Source organism: Thamnophis elegans, chromosome 1 (genome assembly GCF_009769535.1).
Source record: "Thamnophis elegans isolate rThaEle1 chromosome 1, rThaEle1.pri, whole genome shotgun sequence".
Lineage (NCBI taxonomy): Eukaryota > Metazoa > Chordata > Lepidosauria > Squamata > Colubridae > Thamnophis > Thamnophis elegans.
The window spans coordinates 97,852,281-97,874,996 of NC_045541.1; the positions used below are offsets into that span (position 1 = coordinate 97,852,281).

General features: G+C 36.9%; 1 protein-coding gene across 7 annotated transcripts in view; it reads right to left on the reverse strand.

Annotated features, from left to right (window-relative positions):
• NAV2 (neuron navigator 2) overlaps positions 1-22,716 on the reverse strand; it is a 253,203-nt gene that overhangs the window by 60,015 nt on the left and 170,472 nt on the right. For all 7 annotated transcript variants that reach the window (XM_032224985.1, XM_032224976.1, XM_032225004.1 and 4 more), the window contains 2 exons: positions 8,837-8,975; positions 296-587 (listed from right to left, as the gene is read on the reverse strand). In XM_032224985.1, coding sequence (XP_032080876.1) covers positions 296-587; positions 8,837-8,975 — 431 coding nt within the window. The remainder of the gene's footprint in view (positions 1-295; positions 588-8,836; positions 8,976-22,716) is intronic.

Genomic DNA, 22,716 nt, shown 5'->3' on the forward strand with positions numbered 1-22,716 from the left:
TTAAACGTTCTGTAGGTATCTTTTAGATTTATATAAATTGCAAACCCTATTGATTAACACTATCATTCATGCAAGCAAATGCCTTTTCCTGATCAAATCTCAGTTATCAGTATCCCTTTAATTTGGCAAAGACAACCAGAGAAACAGATTTATTGCTATATTCACCATCAAAAAGGACCACAGATCAAAATGCAGTTAAAATCCTGGCAGAGGAATTCTTTTTTTAAAAAAAAATAATACTAACAGCAAACATTCTTGGCCTGCACTGCATGGCTTTTGGCCGTGCATTCCTCACCTGTTCCAGCTGTCTTCAAAGTTCCTGAGGTGGCTGCCGTTTTCATCCTCGGTGTGGTAATACCAACTTGAGCCGACATGCCCCGTCTCCAGGATCCTGTCTGTGAAATGACGATGTTCTTCCTTCCAGAAGTGCTTTTATCGGATTCATCAGACACATCAGAGGGATTCCTTCTCCATTTAGATCCAGGCTCCATTTTTACACCACTGTCTGAGCCTCCATCTGATTTTTTTATTTCATCACCAGACCACAAGGAATTCCGCTCCACTTGGAAATGCTTTTCAGTGTCGGTCTGTTGGAAAACAGAAATGAATCAACTTGCACTGCAAACTTTTCTTCCTCCCAGGTAGAAGGATAGATAATATTTCAACATTTTAGTGATCCCTATAGATAAGAGTTCTGGCTTTTAATTTTTTCTTTTTTAAAAAAAAATAAGAATAAGATACTGATCTACAAACAGAAAATTAAGGAATCTATTTTACATTTCTAATACGCTTAAGTAAAAAAAAAGCAAACAAAATGCAAACCATTCAACATTTCATAAAACAATAAAACAAGATTCAAGATGTATATATAATATATATTGTGCAGCTTCCTTGTCCCTGTTATTTTGCACAATACCTTTCATTGCAAAGCACAAACTCATTCACTTCAAATATGTGTTGTGAGCTTTTCCTTTGTTCTGCCTACCCTATCTCTTTGCTGGCAATTTGATCTGTGGAGCATGAAGAGGCAGCTTTTTGTAACACCAAAGATAAAGGAGGCTTTCTGTTTCAGCCTTGCACAAACTTCATCATCAACTGAAGTGAGAAATGTTTAGAAGTGACGATGATTCACTTACTCCCATCTCGCTGAACTTCATCCACAAAGGTTACTTATTTATTCATAATTAAATTTATCACTTTGAATTTACGTGAGTGATTAGGGCCCTTCAAATATAGTAGCATGCCATTTTCTCCTTTCTCATGATGATTACACAAGAGACAATGAGCTGGGATGTATTCTGCATTCACCCTCTTTGTTCCAGTTGTACTGCCTTTATGAACTATCTGAAATCATTTGCAATTCAAATTACTGACATGGAGACCAATGCCAGAATTGATTGGAAAACTCTGTGAGCATGCTACCCATATGGGAGCCCCCCTAAAAATGTAATGAGAGATCCATTCTCTGCATTTTTTTCTTTCTGGTCTGGTTCTGCGTCCTTCTTAAATACAAATAAGTAAAACCTTTGAACGTTCATGGATTTAGACATTTATGAAATTCACAGGTTTCAAAGTGCGAAATACTGAATAATCAAGCACCAAATATAAAGACAGAAATGAAAGTGACGTGGTTTAATTCTTCAAATGGTAAATGCTCCACCAATTTTAAATCCAGGATTGTGCTGAGTCTTCAAATCTTTATAGTTTACTTATAAACCACAAATGTGAACGGAGGCATTTTCTGCAATTATTAGCAGGGAGAGCAATGTCTTTTTTTTTAAAGGAGGGAAAATAGATTTCAGTTTTCTTCAAGCCTGATCTTATCTAGGTAGTGGACATTATTTCCAAAATTCATATACCTGTTAAGAAAGATTCTGGGATCTAAAGTCGATATAAATAAAAAAGCAGCATCTTAAAAAAAATATTTTACAAAACTGTTTCTCCAAGTGACCTGACAACCATGACTTTACTGTAATACTGTATTACTTACCTTAAAAGTAGTACACAGTCACATTTGGATGCAATTTAAAAAAAAACCATCTTAAAAATGCATCTAAAAATTCTGTCTCAGAGTTTAAAGGAACCATAATGGGGAAAGTGTGAGAATACTGTGAGATTAAAAATCAAGTAAAACAAACTTTCACAATAAAAAGAAAAGGAAGGGGATATGATGTCATTCTTGCTATTTTCCAGGCAAAGTTCTCTGTCTGTCCATGGACAGGTTTCTATGGCATTGTCAAAAACATATAGAGCAGAGGTGGTATTCTGCCAGTTTGTCTCGGTTCGAGTGAACTTGTAGCGGTGGCGGGAGGCTCCGCCTACCTGCCCAGACGCCATCACGGACACTTTGTGCATGTGCAGAAGCGCCGCGCACGTTCCTTGTTCCAAAACGGTAGCAAAGATAAGAGGAAACCGTTACTGATATAGATCCACCACTTTGGGTCATTTAGTTCTAATATTCAAAGCAGAATATTAGAATGTGTGGGATATTTTTTTACACTTTTCCAAAGAAGCATCTAGAATTAGGATTTCCTATATTTTGCCTGATTCTCTGTATGCCTAGTAAGTAGTTGGTCCATTATACATTGGCCTGTATAAATGGATATCTCCAGCCTTAGTTGAATCAAAGATAACAGTCAACATATTCAAATAACATTTTGCCCAGACTTCCTTCTATTGTAGCTAAAGAGAGAACTCAGTGTCAAGAGTGGCAAGAGAAGCAGTGAGTTAAAGAAAAAATGCCAGAGCCACACTTCTGTTTTCTGTTTTCTCCTCCATATGTTTTCCTGAGATAGAACATATAACAGCATAGAAAACAAGAAATCTCTCAGTTAATATCTATCCATGATTGCACAGCTCGATTCCCAGTTGCAAGACCTAGAATTGCTAAGTGATTAAAACTTTGTAAAATATTTTGTGATGGAAAAATATGGAAACCATTGTTCTCTTATTCATTTATTAATCAAATTTATGCAGCCATCCATCTCCCTGAAGGTGACTCTGGGTAGCACACAACAGTATATATATAAACAAATAATAACAGTGAATACAAATATATAAAATATGTAACAACAAATATCCTAAAACCTAAAATATAACCAAAGTGAAGAGAAAATAAAAATGCCCCCCTCAACAATGGAGCTATTTATCCATGGGAGTCTCCAATTCTATGGGAGTCCTAGGTTTGGTCACATAACCATAACCAAACCCTGAGGGCCTTCTGGAACCAATCTAAAGCACCAAACCTTGCTGCACCCTACTTAGAAGGGGCTAAGGGTGGGACGTCTTCTCCCCAATCATTGCCAAGTGAAACCAAACTGAAGGAAAGATGTGAACTAGCACAAACTCTGCTGCCCACCCCCAGTCTTCTCAGCCAACCCAGAACGATACTATGACCTATGGTATTGAAAGCCACAGAGAGATAAAGAAGGGCAAGGATGGATGCACTACCCCCATCTCACCCATACCAGACATCATCCAAAAGCATGACAAATGCCATTTTCATATTCAGGTCTGAATCCTGACTAAAAAGGATGCAGCTACTGCATTTTGAAAAGTTGCACCACCACTTTGTCTACCACCTTCCCCCCAAAAGGGAAGTGAGATACTGGATGAAAATTGAACAGGGTCCATTATGGTGATAGGTTAAGTACCATTTATATTATAAGACATGATACTATAGTTCCCAAGAACATCCCATTTCTTGCCTCCCACCATATTTCTCCATGCCTGTCACCATCATAATACTTTGGTCTATCTTCAACCCCCAAACAATAGCTACTTCCTGGGCCCTCTGTTCCCTGATCCAGGAACCATCAATATTCTCAGTCAATGTCCTGGGGCACCCTGAGGCATTTTAGTTTACCAGCTCCCAGCATCGACAGGATTAGGGTTAGGGTTAGTCTCCCACCCTCTCCTGCTCACCCTCTCCACAGGCAGGGTTTCCTTCCACTTATTATAACCATCTCCCCCTCTGACTCTTACCCAGATGAGAAATCAACACATTCCCATCCCTCCCATCCATGTCTGGTTCTAATCCAAAGGGTAGAAAGAAAGGGGAGAGTCCCCTCAACCAGGGTAGGAGACCCCATATGGTAGGAGAACCCACAGTTTAGTGGCTTAGGAAATTGTTATAAAGCAATCCTCAAGCGTAGCTTATTATAGAGGACAGCTGAGGGTGAAAGTGTACTTTATAAATATCTCACCCCATTATCCTATATTATACTTCACATAAAGAGATCAGAGTGAGACTGAAAGAATGGAATACTACTAATTATATAATAATATCACCCGATGTTGCTAATTTCACTTCAAAACTATGAGGGTGGGGAAGGGAAGATAATATTAAAAAGCTACCCTATCAGGATTATACTACAATGTAGTTCACTATTATTGCACCTTTTCTGCAGATTACTGATAGGCTGCTTACAATTCAACATAGTCCTCTTTTAAAAATGCAAGGCAAGGTGGGACTGAGGTTCTCTAAAACTGCTAGATAAAAATTTTCAATGGAGAACGATGCACAATTATTAGCCTATTTTAAACAGTTGCAAACAGAAATTTTAACTTTACTTGTCTGCGAAAGCCTTGAATTTGAAAAAAATGAAAAGTAATCATATTGTTCATATAAAATAAAGATAATTAGAAACCAATCTGTCTAATGTACATACTAATATGTAAATTAATATGCCTGGATCTAGGAAGCAAACTAAGGGAAAAAAACCCCACTGGATATCTGATCTGAAACAGGGAAGCTGCAGGTTCAGAAATGCCTATGCTTCTCCATTTCCAATTACTCATCCCAAAAGTGGCTTTTTCAGTCTATAAAAGCTATTTGAAAATTAATCAACATGTTGCATCTGATTTGCCTCCAAGAAGCAGGTACTTCAAAATCAAAATCAGCAACAGAGGATCCAATGGAAATCACAGCTGAGAGCACATAGTACAGCTTGTTAGTTCAACTAAATTAAAACTAAGATTTGCTTCATCAATGCTTCATTAGACAATGTTTGGAATATGATGTATATATTTCTGAAGTCCTTGACAGAAGATTGGATATGAATGCATTAAATAAATTACTGAATTTATTTATTTATTTCATTTGTCACCCATCTAGCCGCAAGGTGACGCTCAGATTCCAAAACAGTGATGGTCATATGCAAGGTCCCGAATGGGACAACTCACTGCAGCCAACTCATCATGGTCAACTCGCCATGGCCAATTCGCCACAGGTCAAATTGTTGGAACAATTCAACAATTCAACTGAATTATTTAAAATAGTTAAAATATTTTTTTTTAAAAAATTAAATTCACATATCATTTTGTCCCTCCTTTGGCACCTTTTCTTTCATGATGTTATCCCACTATTTCTTCGATATTAGTGTGACTCTTGTCATGCAGTGAAACTTCCAGGGGCCAACGAGTTGGTCGTGGCAAGTTGGCCATGGCAAATTGATTATGGTGAGTTGTCATAGACCCTGCAAGGTCTTGGATTCCATTCCCCAAAAATGCTTCAGAAGGTGTGAGAGCACAATAAACGCAACACTAGTTGGTAATACTTTAAAGCAGCAGGGCAATCCTAACCCTAACCCTAACCCCTTCCCTATCCACTTCAAGGCACCTTTTTGGTCCAAAGCACCTTTTGGAGATGTAATCTGAGATGCCACTGAGCAGCACAAAACAGTCTGGAAAACTCATTCTGTCTCTTCCCCAGCCGTTCCAGGCAGGAATTATATCCACCCATGGATTAAAATTCTGTTGAAGAAAGATTCACAGGGCAACTTTTCCAAGAATGTGGACCCTTTCATGGAATGAAAGTACTGGAGGCAATCTGTTCATTCATCCTAAACCACATGATACAACTATACAAATTAAGCAAACGGAAGAAACATGGACAGTGCTACCAAAGATGTAGCAATTAGTTTAAGTTAATTGGGGGGGCGGGTTTAAATGCAGAATGTGAATTATATTTTGGCAGAAAATTCAGAATGGTCAGCATCGAATGCAATCACTCTGTGAAAGGAAGCTCATAGAGGGTTCCTTTGATGAATGAAGCTCTTGTTCTACAAAGAGCAGCTCCTTCCATTCATGGAGCAATCAAATTGGATTCCATCCAGTATAAAAAGTCTCAGCATACATTTTACTCACAGACATAGATTATTCTGTGGTAAGGACAGCAAGCACTCTGTTATACATATGGAAGCCTATCTATTTAACACAGGGTTGTTGTTTTATTCCCCAAACTCCATAAGGCACATTTTAAAAGTGGCGCATCTCAGTATCTAAGTTAAACAATAAAAGAAACAGAGAACAACTGAAAGAAAACAACTGAAATAAATTTGTTGCTATAGACCATAATTTTACAGTGTAGGTTAATAATCTAATTTAACATTTGAATAATAGGCACATACACTTACATTTTTTCTTGGTATTAGTAAAAAAATATTTGTGATTCTTCTAATTTAACACACAAATCTACGTAAAAGTGTATTTGTTTCAGCTTTTGAATTCTCCCAGGAAATGAGACAACTTAGTTCATAGTAAAGGCACACACACATAAAAAACAGATATTTCCTATTTACTTTTACTTCTATTTATTCTCATTGCTTTTGATTTATACTGTAAAGACTAACTGGATGGAGGAGAAATTCACATTTGATGTGAATTTATCTAATTTGTGCTTTTCAAACTAGTCTGTGAATTCACAGTGCTGATGTACTTTTCTGAATTTTGAGATGCGGTCCTCAAAACAAAACAAAATGCATACAAAAATATGATGACACAGGGAAATAACAAAGAAAAATGGATCACCATTATGGAGAAAATACTTGCAAAAAGTGTGTAAATGAAAAGTCCTGTTCTCAAGAAATGTGCCTCAAAATAAATGAAGAAGTCTGACAGCACATTTTCAGCTAGCACATTTTATTAAACGACACAAGCTTTTAATAAAACATGTACTCTAAAAGGTGCTGCCAGACTCCTCCTGATTTTTTGCCACCAGAGACTAACATGGAACTAACATTCTCCTACAACTTCTCCTGCCAGAGTGAGTCAGCCATTTTTCCAATAGATCATATTCATCATCTGCATTGGTGTGACAATCAAAACAATGGGTTGGTTTCCATTTGCTAAGATAGGTGAACTGAGAATTCTGGGCAAATTGTTTTAATTTTCTGTAAATAACAATAGCAGTTAAGACTTATATACCACTTCACAGTGCTTTACAGCCTTTTCTAACCGGGTTACAGAGTCAGCATATTGACCCCAACAATCTGGGTCCTCATTTTACCCACAGCTGAGTCAACCTTGAGCCTGATGAGATTCAAACTGCAGGCAGCTGGGGGTCAGCAGAAGTAGCCTGCAGTTCTGCACTCTAACCACTGCACCAACATGTCTCATGAAATAATAGTTATGGGAGGGAAAAATGCAAGCTATGGCTCTCACATTTTTCAAATTACATATTTTGTGGGGTGCTTCAAAGTAGGGCACAGAACAGGTTTATAATTTAGTGTTAGCGGTTTCAAACCCAAGCAATAAAACCCCCAGTTTACAACCAGAGGCAAAACTCTTTCATGCAACCACGACTATGTAATACGATTCCTGCACTGGTGTACAAAAGCAATTTAACACTTTATTGCATTTATGATACATCAAGAACTGTTATTAAAGTAATTTTTAGTTCTAGTCAAAAAGGGGTGGGAGAAGGAAGTAACAACAACAAAATATTTATACAGTTGTTGAATGAATACACAATTTGACCCTTGTTTAGAAGATCTTGTGTGTGTGTGTGCATGTGTGTGCGTGTGTGTGTGTGAGAGAGAGAGCGTGTGTATAACAAGAATTATATGTGTGTGTATGTGTATGTGTGTGTGTGCACACACTCCCACCAAACATAATATATATGATCCCAATTTATATGTTAATAGTTCAGAAGTACAAAATTATTAAAAATGTCTAACTGATTCAGGATTCTTTACTATGTTGTCTGTTGGATAAAAATTTGATGAACACGAAAGTAACCTTAGAATATAATTTACTGGTGAAAAGCTGCCAAAAGTTGCTTTTAGCTTGTAGCAACATGCAGGTCTAGAAAATCAGAATAAACTTAATTAAATAGCAAGTGTTCACATTTCTTCCGAGAATGTAATAACACTTGAGCCTTTGGGTGACCAAAACTATATTTCTATTCCTTAATTAATATATTTAAAAATAGTATGAAATATGAAGAGCCTGTGTGAGTAGGACTATGTATTTATTAAAGCATTTAACACAATATTATTGGATTTCAGACATACAAGTAGTGCTAAATATTCTCAAAATATGCTCTGAAGTGTCTCTAATTTTTTTCTAAAGATTTGAGAATCCAAAGGAGGTTGTCTGAGAGAAACAAACCAATTCTCTCTGGTGACAGATGGGTAGTACTGGACATAACTCTTCATATTCTCCACATGAAGGGAACCAGTGACAGTACAAACAAGTCAATAGAGCTAGGACATTCAATAGCTTCTCTCTTAATCTCAACCCCTTGTCACCTCTTTCAGCCATGTATCACACAACTGGCCAAGTAAGCACATAAATACTGTACAATATTAAGCAATAACATTAGCATGTTATTTAATCCATCTCTCTGAGTAAATCATCCCTCAAAGCAAGCATCAGAATTTTCTAACTGTTGTTGCTATGCTCTATTAGTAAATGTATTTAGAAGTCAATCTTGACATTCTTCAATTATTTATTTTCTTTAGTTACAAACGAGAAAATAAACACACTTAGTTCTTAGGACAGTGAGTGTCTTCAGCATTATTAGAATGTATCTGAAATTTAAGAGAAACCTTACCTGGGATTCTAGGTTCTTCCGTGACGATGCAGGGGTGTTGGCATAAGAGCTGATGGAGGAGCTTGTATTAATGTCATCAGTGCTGAGGTTATCTATGGTATCACTGATACCACTGCTGACGGAACTGCTGTCATCCCAGCTGCAGAGAGACAAAAGAATCCCCATAAAGATAACTCAAATAAGCAGCTACCAATACACCAAGAAAGCAGAATTTTAAGAAAATATTAAGATCTAATTGGTTATCAAAATCTTCCTACGTAATCCAGGGATATCCCAAACAAACATCTCAGATTATTTTTCACACTGCTTTTTAGACATATTCTGAAAAGAATAAGATTGCTTTAAATGAAATGCTACTACAAAACTTGGAATGAACAAGAGAAGCAGCCACAATTTAGGTGAACAATGAAGAAAATCATTCTGGATGTGAAAATAGCAAAACAGAAGTCATTTTAATATTCAATTAGTTCTTATTTTAATTATTAAATAAGAGTTTCTAAACTTTAAAAATGCTTTAAACAGATGTACTGCATTTCGTTTTACCATAATTTTGTGTTGCAGGCAATCATTCTGCTCACCAATAATGGGGATCAAAGTTTCAATTTATCTTTATTATTATTATTATTATACAATTGTATCACAGCGGCCAGTTGTTTCGCCGGATTTGGCATTGGTTACTAGTCGGGCCCCACCCAGGGGTCTAGGACGTCGTAACGTATTTTCGTAATATGCGTGCAGATCCAAGCAGTGCGGCTTTTTGCATTTGACTGATGGTGATTTTGTCAATTTTTAACTGTTTTAAATGTAATTCCAGTGCTTTTGGAATAGCACCCAGTGTGCCAATTACCACTGGAATTATCACTGCTGGTTTGTGCCATAGTCGTTGAATATTATTATTATTATTATTATTGTACAATTGTATCACAGCGGCCAGTTGTTTCGCCGGATTTGGCATTGGTTACTAGTCGGGCCCCACCCAGGGGCCTAGGACGTCGTAACGTATTTTCGTAATATGCGTGCAGATCCAAGCAGTGCGGCTTTTTGCATTTGACTGATGGTGATTTTGTCAATTTTTAACTGTTTTAAATGTAATTCCAGTGCTTTTGGAATAGCACCCAGTGTGCCAATTACCACTGGAATTACCACTGCTGGTTTGTGCCATAGTCGTTGAATTTCGATTTTTAAGTCCTGGTATCTTGCGATTTTTTAATGTTCCTTCTCGGCGACCCTGCTATCACCTGGTATTGCGATGTCTATGATTGTGACCTTATTTTTCTCAACCAGTGTGATGTCTGGTGTATTATGCGCCAGTATTTTGTCAGTTTGTATACGGAAATCCCACAAGATCTTGACCATCTGATTTTCGGTGACTTTTTCAGGCTGATGTTCCCACCAGTTTGTTGCTGTTTTAATATTATAATTTTTGCACAAATTCCAATGGATCATTTGTGCTACTGAATTGTGCCGCAATTTATAATCAGTCTGCGCGATTTTTTTACAGCAGCTGAGTATGTGATCAACAGTTTCATCAGCTTCTTTGCAAAGTCTGCATTTGGCATCATCAGAGGATTTTTCGATTTTGGCCTTAATGGCATTTGTGCGGATAGCTTGTTCTTGCGCAGCCAGGATTAGTGACTCTGTTTCTTTCTTTAATGTACCTGTTTTTAACCATAACCAAGTTTGTTCACTGTCCACTTTATCTTTTATTTTTTCCAGAAATTGACCATGCAGTGCTTTGTTCTGCCAACTCTCCATTCTTGATTTTATCACATCTTTTCTGTATTCTTGTTTTGTCTGTTGGGCCTTCAGTAGATTTTTGTTCTTTACTTTGATTAATAGATGTTCTTGACTTTCTTTTAAATAATCAGCCAGTGCATGTTTTTCCTCTTCAACTGTTTGCTTCACTTGTAATAATCCTCTGCCACCTGATTTTTGGGGCAGATATAGTCTATCAGTATCACCACGTGGATGTAAACTGTAGTGCATTGTCATTAGTTTCCTGGTTTTTTGGTTGTTATTATTATTATTATTATTATTATTATTATTATTATTATTATTAGCAATCATGGAACTTGTGCAGACCAGCTGTCCACGGGCTTGTGGTACAGCTGGTTTTACATGGTTTAAGGGGGGAGGGGGGCATAATTTAAAATCTCACCTGCACTCTGTCTCTCAATTTGGAGTTCTCATAAAGTTAGCTGCTTTCTTATCAGCTGTACCCTGATATAGTTGTTTCTTTTGTATTTTAAGTATACAGCAGTATACTTAAGTATATTTTGTCTTTTATTATTTAGATCAGGGATAGTCAACCTTTTTATACCTACCGCCCACTTTTGTATCTCTGTTAGTAATAAAATTTTCTAACCGCGCACCGGTTCCACAGTAATGGTGATTTATAAAGTAGGGAAGTAACTTTACTTTATAAAATTTATAAAGCAGAGTTACAGCAAACCCCTACCGCCCACCATGAAAGCTGGAACACCCACTAGTGGGCGGTAGGGACCAGGTTGACTACCACTGATTTAGATGATCAATCATTGGCAAACCTGTAATATTTAATTTAAATTAAATTCATATAAATGGTTTCTATTAAAATATATATCAAATAACCTTGTGGTTTTTTTAGAATGACTTAATTTTTTCCCGCAAAGACCTCCTGTATTTTTCTCTTTTTAAGTATATCAATTGTCCATTTCCTTTCTTTTCCTTCTATTTACTCAATGCAAGTTTTTGTTTTTAATTTTCTATATTATTTTCCTTATAAAGAAGTGTTTGGTTAAATCTACTTGCATCCTAATAACAAAAAATCTACCATGTCACTATCGGTTATTTAATTATATAATATTTCAGAGAAGTTTCCCACAATATACTATTAAAATAAATATTTATGGATAATTATGCACAACTGCTAAGGGTGTTTGGTGCATGAACACCTATGTATTCAAGTTAGGATATTCTATAACCAGTAAACAGGATTGGGAAATATCACATGGAGCAGGATGAAGGGATCCTTGGGAACTGGATAGGCATGACTGAGAAACTAGAAAGTATCAAATGAAGCAAACTTTGAATGGCTTCAAAAAAAGGAACTCATTTGTGTTCCCCAGGGACGCCCTCAAAGTGCACCTGTGAGCACGCCTCCTTTCATAGGTGTCTCTGACAGAAGGATCTGCCCTTTCATCAACCTTCTCAATATACAGACTTCTAAATTCAGGTGCAATTGGCAGAATGTAATATAGGAAAAGAGGTGTATCCCAAAGGGATCTGCTGGCTCTAATTTCCAAAATTTTAACCAACGAATGATCATATCCCTCCGTTTTTAAATAACCTTCTATCCTTTTCTACCAAGTACAAAGGCAGGAATAGTAGGTTCAAAACTATAGATGCATTCTTTCATCTGAACATGTGAGTGTAGCCCAGAAACTAATGCAACTACACATGCTGTTGCAACTTTCATATTATATGCTTTGCATTAAATACAAATGCAAAGAGAGAGAAAAATGAATATTTATGCCTTTTTAAACAAGGCAGCCCTAGGGAATTATTAGGCACTCACCCAGCTGTTTGCAATTTATTATGAAATGTAGAACATAAACAGTAGTTGGAAAAGATAAACTCAGAAGATATGATCTTCTAATTTCAGTAAATAACTAGCAGACTATGATTTTGGTCAGATGTACCAGTTCCTATTACTGGTTCAGAATGCAAGCTCCTCTCTTCTTTCTTACAGGGAAAAAAATTCTTCTTCCTCAAAAACTAATTACCTCCTGAATTTATGGGAGATAATTAGATTTTTCTGCCATTTCCTTTGAATTGAGAGAAGGACATCAATTTAATCTCTGTACAGTCATATAATTTTCCTCTAGTGTACTAATGCAATATATATCAAAGCTAGCAATGATATTTGCATGGGAATAAAGAAAGGCTTTTGTTGTAATATATCCCATTGAGGTTTGTGGGAGGTACAGAAGAAAAATGTATGATAGATCTATAAAACCATATCATCTTTTCAATAAATGAAATTGAAAATGATTCTTTTAGATAACTTCATTACAAAAATAGTGATGCAATTTCTAGGCATCAGCATTTCAGTGCAAGTAGTCTTCAAGTTATAATCACACTTGAGCCCAAAATTCATATTGCTAAGTCAAACACTTGTTAAGTGAGTTTTGCTCCATTCTACGACTTTTCTTGCCTCAGTTCTTAAGTGAATTTAAGTTAGTAACATGGTTGTTAAGTGAATCTGGCTTCCCCATTGACTTTGCTTGTCAAAAGATCGCAAGAGGGGATCATGTGACCCCAGGACACTGCAACCGTCAGTTTCCAAGCATCTGAATATTGTTCATGTGACCATGGGAATGCTGCAATGGTCATAAGTATGAAGAAGGTCATAGTCACTTTTTTCAGTGCTGTTCTTAACTTTGGACAGTCACTAAATGAACTGTTGTAAGTTGAGGACTCCCTATAGTTCAGATTTAAAGGTAAAGATAGAAATACAATAGCTCTCTTAAAACTCTTGCTTTCCAGACTCTGTAAGCAAAGATAGGATCATTGGAATTCAGCTAAGGCAAATAAAAACCTAAAAATCTACTCAGCTATAACTTCTTTTCACTCAGTTGACCAATCAAATGACATGTATGTTGGATACTTGAAATCACGTATTTAAAGAAATTAAAATGTGTTTGAATATTAGTAGCTTGCAGTGGTGGGTTTCAAAAATTTTTAGAACCTCTTCTGTAGATGTGGCCTGCTTTGTGGGAGTGGCTTGCTGGCCATGAGACCGAGTGGGAGTAGTTTGGCAGTAATGTGACTGGGTGGGCGTGGCCAACTTGTAAAATGTGGTGAAACTCACTTAACAATGCTCTTGCTTTAGCAACCAAAATGTTGGTTCAGAAACTCTGGCATTTGAAGCACGCAAGTCTTAAAGCTGTCAAGTTACAAGACCCTTGCACCCCTAACCCTTTAGAAAAAAAAAACCAGGGGTGTTCAAACTTGACAGCTTTAAGACTTGTGGACTTCAACTCCCGGAATTCCTCCTCCAGTCATGTTGGCTCAGGAACTCTGGCATTGAAGTGTGCAAGTCTTAAAGCTGTCAAGTTACAAGACCCTTGCACCCCTAACCCTTTAGAAAAAAACCCTCCAGGGATGTTCAAACTTGACAGTTTTAAGACTTTAAGGTTTAGATAGGACTCTTAGAGGCGGGCGGGGCAATTGGTGAACCAGCCAATCAGTGAGCGGCGGGTGGCACAAGCGTGGTGCAGAGGGCGGGAGCTGGAACCGGTTCTAAATGGCACTGTAGATTTGTGGAACCTCTTCTATAGAAGAGGTTAGAACTGGCAGGAACCCACCCCTGGACTGTTGGTTTGAGCTCTGAGCTTGTCAACTCAAAACACACTGATGATGCCTCCTCAAATGGTGACCAAACCAATTTGCAACCAATTGTCAAGCTCGGAGCTAAAACCAACAGCCTAATTTAAAGACATCTTTAGTTTGCCTCATATTTTGTCTAAGGAAAAACACAATTTAAAAAAGATTGGAAAAAAATACTGGAATACGTTCTGTGAAAATAAGGCGTTAAAATTGTGAGAGAATAGATCATTTTCTTTAAATACATGTTAACAAGTTCTTCATGAACTGTGAAAAATTTTCCATTTATAATTCATTAATGTTTCATTATTTTAATACACTTGCTATCTGTTAACTCCCATGAGTCTGCATGGAGCCAACCCTTTAAAAATAGGACACATAAACAAAAAATTAATTCCTGGTATTATGAACATAATCACAAGTAATCTCCTTTCCCTCAAACTCTGAAGCTGATATCAGACTTAAAGAAAATAATAAAGAATGAACTAAGTGCATTGGAGAGTGTCAGCCTGGCATGATTTCCTCACAAGCAGCCTCCAAATCCTAACTATATTCTGTTTAATGATATACTGAAGGATTTTCCTAGGTTGAAGCTACCTAGTTTACATTTCCTATAACAAAACCAATACTTTTAAAGAATATATATATTACTTCTCGGCATTACATAGCTATTCAAAGACTTACAAACCAAGTACAGAAATTCCATAGTTATTTCTGAGAAATATAATCACTCTAATGATTTGTTGAAAGGGATGCGGTGGCTCAGTGGCTAAGACACTGAGCTGGTTGATCAGAAAGGTTGGCAGTTCGGCGGTTTGAATCCCTAATGCTGCATAATGGAGTGAGCTCCCGCTATTTGTCTCAGCTAATGCCAACATAGCAGTTTAAAAGCATGTAAAAATGCAAGTAGAAAAATAGGAACCACCTTTGGTGGGAAGATAACAGCATTCCGTGCATCTCTGCGTTTAGTCATTCCAGTCACATGACCATGGAGACATCTTTGGACAGCGCTGGCTCTTCGGCTTTGACGGATGAGCACCGTCCCCTAGAGTCGGGAACAACTAGCACATATGTGCAAGGGGAGCCTTTACCTTTAATGATTTGTTTGTATTTGTCTAATAGGAATAGTCAGGTGTATATGTTTCAAAAATTCTTCCCAATCAAGAATGAATGACATTCAGGAGCTTATAAGGGGTTTATTGAACTGGAACGAGGTGAAAGGCACTTTCTTGTGTACCTACTAAATAATATATTAAGAGTTTGAGAGTAACTCTCTTTGTAGTTAAAAACTCCCACAAAGGTTATCTTACACTTCCAGAGAGGAAGACCTTGTGATATTTACATTGATAACTTTCTAAATCCCTTTTTTTGTAAAACACTTCATGTTGCTTTTCAAACTGGGTATTTTCTTGCTAAATTCTCTTTTTCTAAAACATTAGCTACTCACTTCTTTTAGTACAGCATAAAAAAGAATTTTTAAAGGAAGGAAAAGGCCACCGAGTATGTTTAACCATACCATAAAACAATTTGTTTCCACTGTGCCCTTTTGGGATTCACCCAATACTGACATCATGGTATGAGGAATTCCAAGAACAATATTGAGCAATTGCACAGGATTTATCAAAACTGTGCCATCAGCCTGCAGGATAAATTAAGACATGTTGCTGCACGTTGAAAAAATAAATTAGGGGAATAATAATTTTATCTTTTAAAACTCACAAGAGATTTAAAACCAAAAGGTCCTGTTTTGTAACCTTCCCCTAGTTTATTAAAACATTTTAAAAAATTGATGCAGCTAAATAATGAAAACTTCACAAGGGGCAATCAATTGATGAGCATGTATCAGCTTTTTCATCAAGCTTCTTGATCTTATTGCAAAAAAAAAAGGACTTTTTCACTTTGGCTATCTATTGGTATAGACTTTGATGTAATAAACCAGTACCATTACTTCACTGATGGATCCTTCTTTCTGAGTTTTCCTCCCACAGAATGATTTGATCATCATAATTTAAAGATCTTGCTTGGTTTATTTGCCTTCTTCTTAGTTCACTTCACCATTATATTGAATGTTGGTATTGCCCGAGAGGAAATGCTTCTATCGATCCATTGATGTCAAAGGCTAATTGAAATGGACCTCAGATGGACTTTATCAGTGAAAAAGTGGATTAGAAATCCTATCTAAACTCATGCATTATCTATTGGATTGTGGACTATCTATCTGCAACAAAAGTATAATGCTCATAGAAAATATATTTTTTAAGTTTATTAAGGAATGAATTCAGTGCATTTAAGAGGATTTTTTTTAAAGCAATCCAATAAAGGAAGAATGCATTTGAAAACTGCTGAGTAGTAACGAGTTATTATTTTCCTCCATTATAAGTGCCTGATTACAACTCATTTATCAACTCTTGTCTTTATGAGGCCTTTTAAATCTTGTTCAGCCATAAACATAATTAATAGTTTGTCTAAATGATATCATCTACAGCCCAAAGCAATATCCATAATAAAGAACAATTGTAAGCATGCTTACAGAAAAAAATGTGACATTATTAATTGGCATTAAAAAAAAATTAAATGAAGATTGTAATGCCCTAAAATCTTTGTTTAGATGAGGCATGAAACTTCCACAAATGCCTTAGTCATATTACCTTAGAAATAACTGGTTAGAGAACTTGCTTTTTTAAAAGAATAGGTAGATTCAATTTGACTACACTTGCCATTATTCCCAGTGGATATGGAAGGCTGGCCTAAGAAACCAACACCTTTAAAGGACAGGGAATAAAGCAGCGATTTCAAACTGGGAGGCCTGTGGGCCGGATCATGTGCAAGCCTCACCCACCGCAGCTCCATGAACAGGAAAAATGTTGTGAAACATCACATGATGGCAATGTGATGCAGTGATTTTGACACTCATGGAAATAAAGGAAGCAAGGCAACTCAGGTCCTAGCACTTTTGCAATCTCCAAGGCCCTCCAAAAAGACACCACTAAAATTTATTTGAAAAATGGAAATTATTTTGTCTCTGTCTCTTTTAATACCATAGTATATCTGTATAATTGCAAAATCTCAGTATTCTCTGGCAACTAACCAACCAATAAATATATGATCAAGCAAATTGGTTAAAGTGTGGCCCTTGGTTGAGAAATATATTCCATTGTTGAGATATATAAATATAAAATGAGCACAAAGCAGTTAAAGGGAGATCAGACAGGTGAAACTCGAAAAATTAGAATATCGTGCAAAAGTTCATTTATTTCAGTAATGCAACTTAAAAGGTAAAACTAATATATGAGATAGATGCATTACATGCAAAGCAAGATAGTTCAAACCGTGATTTGTCATAATTGTGATTATTATGGCTTACAGCTCATGAAAACTCCAAATCCACAATGTCAGAAAATTAGAATATTGTGAAAAGGTGCAATATTCTAGGCTCAAAGTTTCCCACTCTAATTAGCTAATTAAGCCATAACACCTGCAAAGGGTTTCTTAGTCTTTAAATGGCCTCACAGTGTGGTTCAGTAAGAATCACAATCATGGGAAAGACTGCTGACCTGACAGTTGTGCAGAAAACAATAATTGACACCCTCCATAGGGAGGGAAAGCCTCAAAAGGTAATTGCAAAAGAAGTTGGATGTTCCCAAAGTGCTGTATCAAAGCATATTAATAGAAAGTTATGTGGAAGGGAAAAGTGTGGAAGAAAAAGGTGCACAAGCAGCAGGGATGACCGCAGCTTGGAGAGGATTGTCAGGAAAAGGCCATTCAAAAGTGTTGGGGACTTGCACAAGGAGTGGACTGAGGCTGGAGTCAGTGCATCAAGAACCACCACACACAGACAAATCCTGGACATGGGCTTCAAATGTCCTATTCCTCTTGTCAAGTTGCTCCTGAACAGCAAACAACGTCAGAAATATCTTACCTGAGCTTCAGAAAAACAGATCTGGTCTGTTGCTCAGTGGTCCAAAGTCCACTTTTCTGATGAGAGCAACTTTTGCATCTCATTTGGAAACCAAGGACCCAGAGTATGGAGGAAGAATGAAGAGGCACACACTGCAAGATGCTTGAAGTCCAGTGTGAAGTTTCCACAGTCTGTGTTGATTTGGGGAGCCATGTCATCTGCTGGTGTTGGTCCATTAGGCCGTCTACCAGGAGATTTTGGCCGTCTACCAGGAGATTTTGGAGCACTTCATGCTTCCTTCCGCAGACAAGCTTTATGGAGATGCTGACTTCATTTTCCAGCAGGACTTGGCACCTGCTCACACTGCCAAAAGCACCAAAACCTGGTTCAATGACAGTGGGATTACTGTGCTTGATTGGCCAGCAAACTCGCCTGACCTGAACCTCATAGACAATCTATGGGGCATTGCCAAGAGAAAGATGAGAGACATGAGACCGAACAATGCAGAAGAGCTGAAGGCCGCTATTGAAGCATCCTGGATTTTCCACAACACCTCAGCAGTGTCACAGGCTGATAGCTTTTATGCCACATCGCATTGAGGCAGTAATTGCTGCAAAAGGGGCCCAAACCAAGTACTGAGTACATATGCATGCTTATACTTTTCAGAGGTCCAATATTGTTCTATGTACAATCCTTGTTTTATTGATTGCATGTAATATTCTAATTTTCTGAGATTGTGGATTTGGGGTTTTCATGAGCTATACGCCATAATAATCACAATTATGACAAATCACAACTTGAACTATCATGCTTTGCATGTAATGAGTCTATCTCATATATTAGTTTTACCTTTTAAGTTGCATTACTGAAATAAATGAACTTTTGCATGATATTCTAATTTTTCAAATTTCACCTGTATATAAAGACATTTTATCAATGGCATGATAGTCATATAATTTCAGAACATTTTAAAAAAATCTTATAAACAAACTTAACCATCATTGCACTTAACCATCTGAGCAAGCAAATTTATGCACAGAAAAAGAATGGAGATAGCAAATAAAGAAATGAAATGTAAGTTGTAATAGAAAAGAAAATGTAACTAAATCTGATTTAAAGTCGTCATTTACTCTATATCCCCATAGCTTTCTTTCTCTGCAAGCCACCTACACTTTCACCATGTGCTCACTCATTAATGCAACTTCTGTCCATTAAACGTCTTGCTTTTTGATTGAGGATCCCATGAATTCCACTTAACTATGACTTCCTTGGTTTCCATTTCTTTTAACCCATTCACACAAAGGAAATTTGTCCTATGCGTTGATACTTGTTCATTCTGCGAACTACCTCAATGTTATTTTTCTTCACACTAGTCACTCATGTATTAAATTCACATTCATTCATTCACTCATCACCAGTATACTCCTGACCTCATCATAACTTGCTATTAGCCATAATGGTGGAGTGACGAACATCCGAAGCCCATCTGCTGGAGACTAGTAGGCTTTATCAGTCGGCCATTGTGAGAACAAACTACTGGACTAAATGAGCTAAGGGTCCAATCTAGCAGAACTTCTTATACTGTATTATACTGCACATACTTAAGTAACTCGTTCTATGGTACAGTTAAATCAATATGATTTAAAGATAATTGCAACCCTTTCCCTGAATTTTGTTGTGAACCATTCAGAGTCATTGGGAGTCAAGTAGCATAAAGTTTAAATACACTGTACAATATTTATTACTCTACCCTATCACAAAAATTGTTACCATTTTAGTAATAGTAGAAAACAATTCAAAATAGCTAGCAAACATAATTTTCCAAATAACAATAAAGGAACTGAGCCACAATATTTCACACGGTTAAAAGCAGGCAACAATAACCCCATTGATACAAGCTTAAAAATATGTTTCAGATCGGTAAAATAATATTAAAAACCATGCCAAGTATCCAAACAAAACAACTTAAAAGTACTATTCACCACTGCTCTCCACTGAAGATTTTGTAGCTTTAGATTCCACCAGCAAACCAAATAATTTTAAAGTTGTAAAAAAATAAGATTCATAATAACCCATTTATTACTGCCAATTTAAACTATGTATGGCCAACAAGGACTGTGGAATTTTAATTGCCTAGAAGATCATTTCATATTTCTCTCTACAAGAACAATTTTTGCTTTGTTAAGCTTGATTTCCACGTTCAGATTCGCCAATCTTCTTCAACGTCTTCAGCCTTCAGATGCTTTAAACTTTAATTCCCATAATTTCCATCCAACATGGTCCGAAAGATGGGGATAGAGTAATTTTGAGAAAGCTGAGCTAATTTCACTTTCTCTTATGTTTCCAGTATATGTTGATCTATAGCAATAGGAATAGCACAGACTTATATACCACTTTACAGCCCGCACTAAGCAGTTTACATAATCAGCATATTGCCCCAACAATCTGGGTCCTCGTTTTAGTGACCTCGGAAGGATGGAAGGCTGAGTCAACCCTGAGCCTGGTGAGATTTGTACTGCCAAATTGCAGGCAGCCAGCAGGCAGCAGAAGTGGCCTGCAGTTCTGCACTCTAACCACTGTGCCACCATGGCTCATTTAGTTATAGTTATTATACATTAATGAATGTCTGTACAATCTATTTTACCTAAAATATTTCTATGGATCAACTCAACTGGTTAGCTTACAAATGCAGTAGAATGAATACAAATAATACACAGATTAGTAAATAATGATAAAATGGTGATCTAAACAAAAATAACACCATCATCCTTTCAGAACCCCAAAAGGTAACTGATGATTATATCAATGCAATAACATGACAAAAAAGTTGCCCTTCTCTTTCACTTGATCCCTGAGATTATTCCTAGTTTAAATTTTAGAAGACTTTAAAACATTCAAGTTTATTTGCTTATTAACTTTTTATATGCTGTTCATTCAAATTGTCTCAGAGCAGCCTCCTCAGTTCTAGATATAAGAAAAGGAGTCCCTGCAGATTTTAGTCTGCTACTTGTTGCACAATTTGGAAACTACATAATGCAGAATCACGTTAACGGTAAAGGTTCCCCTCGCACATATGTGCTAGTCGTTCCCGACTCTAGGGGGCGGTGCTCATCTCCGTTTCAAAGCCGAAAAGCCAGCGCTGTCCAAAGACGTCTCTGTGGTCATGTGGCTGGCATGACTAAATACCGAAGGTGCATGGAACACTGTTACCTCTCCACCAAAGGTGGTCCCTATTTTTCTAATTGCATTTTTTGCATGCTTTCAAACTGCTAGGTTGGTAGAAGCTGGGACAAGTAATGGAAGCTTACTCCATTATGCGGCACTTGTCAGATGTGCATCCTTCAATAACCCACAATAAAGCCCCCAACTCCATTTGAGTAGAGATAAAGGTACTTTTACTGGATATGAAATGAAAGCAGCGAAAGAAAAGCAAGATCTGAATCAAAAAGGCATTTACCCAGCACCCTCCCCCCAATTACCCCAACCCAATGTCCAATTTGCAACTCCCTAAAGTGTCATGTAGGGTGCATCTTCAAAAGGCCTCATTCAGTTGGTATGCAGAGACAGTTGACCTTGACCAAGCTCAAACACGAGCCATTAGCAAGCGCAAAAGATGGTGAGAACAAAACTCCCTTCTTGATAACTCCTCCAGTACCAGTAATTCCGCTCCCAAATACCACATGCCCCCACCCTCCCCATTTCTATGTCAGCCAATAGCGAGCAAGCAAAGTAGAGGCTGACAGCACTAAGATTTCAAACTGCAGAGCTGCCAACCTTTCTGATCGACAAACTCAGTGTCTTAGCCACTGACCCAATGCATCCCTATATCACCTTATAGTTTTTTAAATATACCAGCAACTGGCTTAAGATTTATTGTCCATTAAAATACCCATCTACTTTTGACATTTAACGGTATCAACCAGGTATCACCCATGTTATATTTGTTCATATTTATCTTTGATTTCAATGCACTTTTTACATTAAGGTCTGTCAAATTTGATTTTGTATTATTTTCAAATATATTAAAACTTGCTTCTGTTTTCTCTGAAATTAATCCCTCCAGTTTGGAGTAAATTATAAATCTGACAAGCATCCTTTTTACTCTGTCACCTAAATATCACTTATAAGGATGAAACATCAAGCAAAAAATGAAATATTGGGGAATTCCATTTGTTAGTTTTCTACACATTGGCAAGGAATTACTGAGCCATTCATTACATCCTGGGTATAATCAATCAACCACCAACAAATCTGCTTAAAAAACATTCTTCAACCTAAATTTATCTAATTGCAATTATACTAGACGGGAATAGTAATTTTCTATTGGTTGATGTTTGTCATAATCATGCTATTAACCTAAATTAGCTCTTTTCTTCCCATAGCTCTTTTTTGTAACAGGGTTTTCAGTGATGAATAAATCACTTGGTGCCATGATTCCCCCCTCCCAAAAAATCTCTCAAAGACTTTATTAATTTATGTGTTGACCTCCAGTTTCACTTTGGATGACATTCTCATATTTCTTACGCAAATGACATACCAAAGGATTTTATTTCAACAATACAAAGATTTCCCTCCAGCTATTTTAACTGCTTACAAATGAAGGCGATCTCTTTGT